The sequence below is a fragment of the Puntigrus tetrazona genome, chromosome 16 (assembly GCF_018831695.1).
Source record: "Puntigrus tetrazona isolate hp1 chromosome 16, ASM1883169v1, whole genome shotgun sequence".
Classification (NCBI taxonomy): domain Eukaryota; kingdom Metazoa; phylum Chordata; class Actinopteri; order Cypriniformes; family Cyprinidae; genus Puntigrus; species Puntigrus tetrazona.
The window spans coordinates 17,551,729-17,557,969 of record NC_056714.1 but is presented as its reverse complement, the minus strand read 5'-3'; the positions used below and the strand labels follow the sequence as shown (position 1 = coordinate 17,557,969).

The window sequence follows — 6,241 nt, the reverse complement described above, 5'->3', positions numbered from 1 at the left end:
CAATTACCATCGCTGATTACCTCAACGGAAAAAACGAACTTAACATTTAACTTTCAAAAAGTATATGAAAGCTGTAAACAATGGGCAGAAACCTACCGGCTCGTGATTTTGCGTTTGCTACGCGAGAAAAACCTTGTCATTCAAAAGCTCGGCAGATTCCACCGGCAGCTACGAGACACTTACCTCTTTGGAACATGGTGGTGACACCCGACACTGTCCCCGAGTTCACCATCCCCTCTTTGTGCCCGGGGAGACTCGAGAGATGCGGGAGAGCGGAGCGGAGGCGCACTATCCCCCGGTCCCCATCACCGCTGGTCCGCGCACTCACGAGCTGCTGCTCGTTCTCAGAGGAGCGCGGCGTCAGCTTCACGGACCATCTTCAGGCTTACTTTTTTTCGGACCCGACCACAAGAGCCGCGATGTCATTGCCTCATCTAAGCAAAATCACCACCCCGTATGGCTTTCTGGCACTCGGTGAAAGTCCGTGCGTTTGCAGAAGGGAATCGTTGTTTTTTGAGGAAAGTGTATTGCAGGAATCGCTCCGAAAAGCGAAACACAAACCTTGTTTAACTGCGCGTGGTCCTGTGAAATCAAAGAACCAGTCTTACTATTCTTTCTCGCAAGCTGGACACGTGAATACGAGGGCCTCAGAAACGGCTCCTCTGCGAGATTCGTGCGGCCGTTCAGAACTAGCGAGACCTGCTCGCCTCAAAGGTCCTTATGGATTCCTACAAAAAGGATGGAAAAAATGTTTGCGTAAGGCTCCTTGGACTCGGTGAAGTCCAAGGAAATTGGATATTAACTTAAATAACCACGTGCCCATCTCACACTCAGAACCAACAGATGTCACATAGGTTTGGCATCCAATATATATAATGTAGATGCCATGCTGTAAAACAACCTTTCAGTGAAAGATTCTTAAAAGAACCATTTTTTTTCGTACGTGAAGAGCATTCTAATAATCTAAAGAACCCTTTTTACAACAGACAGAATGTTTTGTGATTCTGAAGCTTTCCAGAATCTATTTTTTAAGACTGTTGGTCCATACTGGTTATAATTGTCTTATGCATGGAAACAAATGCTAAATTTTAAATGCGTTCTGATTTGTTTATGCATTAGCATTAAACTTATATATTCAGATACATAAATGATTATTTATCATGTAAATAAAATATGACCCATGTACAAATAGTGTTTGAGAAAGAAATATTGAGAAACGATTTATTAAATATAAAGCCAAGGCATTTCCCTCTTCTTGTTTTCAAATAAATGCTGAATTACTAACTATATATAAATAAATGCGTGTGTGTGTCTGTGCGGACTAACCATGGTAAGCTGAATATATAAACCACAAGCAGAAACTGAACTTAAGCCATTCCTTTCATAACTGTGCCTAAACGACGTTTAAATGCCATCAATGCGCGTTTAACACCATAATGGATGCAATGGGCTTTATGCAAGGTTTCAAATTATATGACATAATAATATTTGTGTTATGGGTGTCACTAATGCAAAGATCAAACACAGAGGAGCAGATTTTAATAGTCTCTCACAGAGTAATACATAACCTGCACTCTTGGATCTCACGTTTAATTGCTCGCTTGAATGTCAAACTTAAACTAGTGAGAAAATCAAGGTGAATTAACTCAAGGTGTCCGCAAGTCATTTATGTGTCAAGTAGGTACCTCTGCAGGCTCTCAAGAGAATAAATAAGAAATTAAAGATGACTATAATTGGATTCAGATCTCGATAACAGTCAGAAACTAATGCCAGGGTCTGTATGAATGTGCTGCATTATAGTCATGACCTAACGTGGTTAATATAGAGATAAACTCTATGCAGCAAATAGTATCCTGGCTGCTATGACTATGTTGCCAGAGGTATTATTATCACTCCTAAACACTTTTCAAAGAACCTTTACACTTGAAGTAAAATCATGTAAAATGGTCTTGCAGTAACAGAAACATACAAGCATGTAAAAACATACAAAATGCTTCTCATATCAAAGTGTCCCATGAAACATGCCTGTAGTGTAATGGGCAAAGAGCTGGGAAAAAAAAATCTGTTAAAATATTTAAATTTAATGTAAATTAGATCAGGACATATCACTCAAGTGAAATAAATGACAAAAAAGAAAAATGACAAGTGACCAATGTTTGTCTTCAAAACAGTTGATTTATGAAAGGCAAGTGATTTTTGGTGAGCTAAAATCTATATGTCATCATCTTTATTATTACATGTCTTTTCTTTCACACACCCTGGAAGTAATCATATTTATTATTATTCGTTGCCTAATAAATTTTAAAGTCAGCAGTGCTGCTACTTTTCCACCAGGGGACGATATTCAATCACAATCAAGCTTTTACTCCATTTACAGCTGTAGCTAGTGTTCTTACAAAAGAAACATCTTAAAGTACATATATACAAGGTCAGACATCATCTAGTGCTGTACAAGATGTGTGTGTGTGTGTGTGTGTGTGTGTGTGTGTGTGTGTGTGTGCATTTGGCCAACAGAACAGTCTTGGCTTGGTTTCGTTTGACTAGAGTCAGTGTGTCTTTGTTTATCCTATGGAGCTTTTTTTAATCACCGTTCTTTATTTCCCCCAGAAGCCAGTAGGTCCTCATCTTCCCTTTCCCCTTCATCTCCACATCTCCCCTCAGCTCCAGCTGGAAGCAGTCGAACTCCTGCAGCACATCTCGAGTGGCTGACGACACATGAATCTTCAGAGCTGCAGGATAACAGCGTGTGAATGATTAGAGTGGTACTGTATAAATCCTGATTAGTCGCTTTCGCACAGCTCACTTCACAGAGTTGACTAATGCGTGTTGGCAAACATGATTTACGTGTATACTTTCCACCTGCAGGTATATTAAAAGAGGCAATTATATTGGCACAGAGAGTGTTATTGTAGCATTATGTAATATTTTTGTATTTATTAATATTTTAAATATTTTTTTCTGTTTTTATTTTAATTGTAGTTTTTATGTGTTTTTTTTTTTTTTTTTTTACACATTTCTATTTTTATTTCAGTTTTGTTAATCTCAGTCCTTCAACTTAAAGTTTAGGTAGCTGCCATTTAATCTGTAGCTTTATTTCAATTAACAAAAAACGTTTTTAAATCATTTAATTAAAAATAACACTAGCTGCCTTAAAATATTGGAAATGCACATAACGGCCACATTGTGAAGGAAAACTGCCATAGTGCCATGTTTAAATCAGAATTGTGACGGTCAAGGCAGGCATACATGCTAATCTTCTCCTGTGAGAAACAAATTAGCAATGCTTACAATTCATCCCTTTCCTGATTGCAATTTGTTTTGCTTTTGTCAAGTGTTATCTAACGCCGATAGTTCTCGTTTATCCGGCAGCGTTTATATGGGGAAATGGATGGCGGGGGGAAATAATTAAATTTGAATTACAATGGAATCTTTTCATCAACTTTTATTGTTTGGACTTCGTGAATGATTGCAAATTTCATTATGAAAAACTGGTGTCGATAATACAACATCTAAAGAAGCATTGAAGCAGTAGGAATGGGAGCAGTAAGCGCTTACGTTCTCCATTCGACTCCATTCGAGAAGATGTGTTCACTGTATCTCCAAATAGACAATACCGAGGCATCTTCAGCCCAACTACACCTGCACACACAGGACCTGAAACACACATATATATGTTGTGGCATTCATTACTGTCTGTAATAAACAGAAAGTACAGATTAACAAAGCTCATTACAACCAGTAGTCTTTTTCAGTTTTTTAAAAGTCCATCAGTATGTTAAAGATTAGTTCAACTTAAGTAAGCTTTTGAAGCCATAATTTTTACCACTGTGAATGCCGATTCGTAATTTCAGTTGCTCATCAGGTCGGTGGCGAATTTTAAATGTTTTGACAGCCTCTAATAGAGCAAGGGCCATGCGTGCGATCTCACGACCGTGCAGTTTCCCGTTCCGTACAGGCAATCCTGAAACCACCATGTAGGCATCGCCTATCGTCTCCACCTAATCCAATTGAAAACAAAACCAGCACAGCTCAAGGTGGAGATTCATATCGGCACAAATTTATTATCAGTGTTAAACTGTTTTGTGTGATACTTGTGATACTTTTTCCTTTGATTCTTTGAAAAAAAAACCCCACTTTATTCAAAACATAAATGTATACTAACAATATAAGCCTTTACAATCACTTTTTATCCATTTAACACGTCCTTGCTGAATATATTTATTTATTTAAAACTATTGCTAAGTTGCAAGTGCTGGGCAATGACTCATCATGATTAACCACGATTAATCGAATCCAAAATAAAATCTTCTGTGTACTTAATATATGTGTGTGCACTGTGTATATATAAAGACACACATGCAGCATCTGCTGTATTTAGAAAATATTATTTATTATCATGTATATAATTATATTTAGATAATTTATATTATTTAACATAAATATATACACTCATGTATGTATATTTACATATGTAAATAAAATACAAATATACATAAGTAAATATACATAGTACACATACATATATTATGTACACAAAAACTTTTCTTTTGGATGCAATTAATTACAATAAATTGTTGTGCATTGCTAAAAAAATACCAATTAACTGATACCAGACTTTTGAAAAGTAGTGTATAGTGTAATTTTTTTTTTTATTATTTTGAATAAACACTGTTCTTAATTTTTGTTTTATTTATCTAATAATCCTGACAAAAGGTCCCAGAATATTAAACAGCAGAGCTATTTCCAACATTGCCTATAAATCACTGTATTAGAAGACTAGATTGAAGACTGATGATGCTGAAAATTCAGGAATAAATTGTATTTTGAATTATATTTTTTAGTATTTTTGATCCAATAAATGCAGCCTTGATGAAGAAAACATTAAAAACATCTCCCAAACAAAGTCTTTTTTACAAAGTGTATTTATGTAAATCTTAAAAGTTCTTAAAACTGTCAAATAAGAAAAAAGTAAACAAATACATAAAGTGAAAACATTATTTGTTTACAAAAGACAGGGAAAATATGCTATCAGTTATGAGGTGAAAATACCTTGTAAACGTCAAAATTATCTATAATGGCATCAAAGCAGGTGTAGAGATCATTGAGGAGGGTGACGACCTACAGGAGATACATCCACTTGAGTTTTCAGAGTGAAATAGTAAAACACATCAGAAATATTCTCAGGCTTAAGCATAAGATACCTGCATAGGTGTGCTCTCTGCTGACAGAGCCGTGAAGCCCACAATATCACTGAAGTAGATGGTGACAGAGTCAAAAGCTTCGGCCTGCACCGTCTCACCCCTCTTCAGCTGCTCCGCCACTGAACTGAACACAGAGATGAAGCTTATGAGCTTTAGCCAAGTGTGTAAATGATATCTCATAGTTCATTTTATTTGCTGTGTATTTTGTGAGTCGACTGACTGAGGGAGGATCTGGTACAGTAAAGCTTCCGCCTTGCGTTTCTCCTCCAGATAGGCTTGAGTCCTCTCCTCCACAAGTTCTTCCAGATTATTAGCATACTGCTCCATGCGAGACAAGAGATTATCCAAGATATTACTTCTGTGCTCCCTGAGAAAAAGGATGAGAGACAGATAAAGAAATAATAATAATTATAATAATAATTATAAGAAGAAAAAGATTTTCAACAAAATGGTTTGTTGTGTGTGGCTACAACATTATCATGGTGACACTTATAGACTGATTTTTCGCAAGCACAACTAATAAGTGAACTATTAGATGTATAAAAGTGTTTGTTAAAAGTTTTAAACGGACATGTGAGCTAGTACAGCAAGAACTATGCGGAAACGGACAGACCTATTCTGTTTGCGGAGTAACACACTAATTTGGTTGAACTCTGGTCTGTCTGATGGTTCTTCAGCCCAACAGCGCTGCATCAGCTGACCCAGCTCTTCACTGTGGGACTGAGGATTCACGGACGGCCGTAGATATGGCCATTCGCCCAGAGCTACACGGTCCACAATCTCTATACACAATGAAGAGAGAGGAGAAGTCATGTTTTTGAGCTTAAAGGAACAGATCATCCAAAGTTCTGTTATCTTTTACTCACCCTCAAAATCCTGCTTTTATTTACATACTAAATACATAAATACTAAGAAACAACAACAACACTAATAAATGTAACCTTTAGTGAATATATATATAATATATATATATATATATATATATATATATATATATATATATATATATATATATATATATATATATATATATATATTCT

At 36.2% G+C, this 6,241-nt stretch overlaps 1 protein-coding gene across 1 annotated transcript in view; it reads right to left on the bottom strand.

The window, feature by feature from the left end:
* Nucleotides 1-2,155: 2,155 nt before the first annotated feature.
* npr1b (natriuretic peptide receptor 1b) overlaps nt 2,156-6,241 on the bottom strand; it is a 29,746-nt gene continuing 25,660 nt past the window's right edge. Inside the window, exons 16-22 of the mRNA XM_043260011.1 lie at nt 5,815-5,983; nt 5,422-5,568; nt 5,202-5,325; nt 5,050-5,118; nt 3,824-3,998; nt 3,556-3,654; nt 2,156-2,729 (exon numbers count right to left, since the gene is read on the bottom strand). Coding sequence (XP_043115946.1) covers nt 2,581-2,729; nt 3,556-3,654; nt 3,824-3,998; nt 5,050-5,118; nt 5,202-5,325; nt 5,422-5,568; nt 5,815-5,983 — 932 coding nt within the window. The 3' untranslated portion in view covers nt 2,156-2,580. The remainder of the gene's footprint in view (nt 2,730-3,555; nt 3,655-3,823; nt 3,999-5,049; nt 5,119-5,201; nt 5,326-5,421; nt 5,569-5,814; nt 5,984-6,241) is intronic.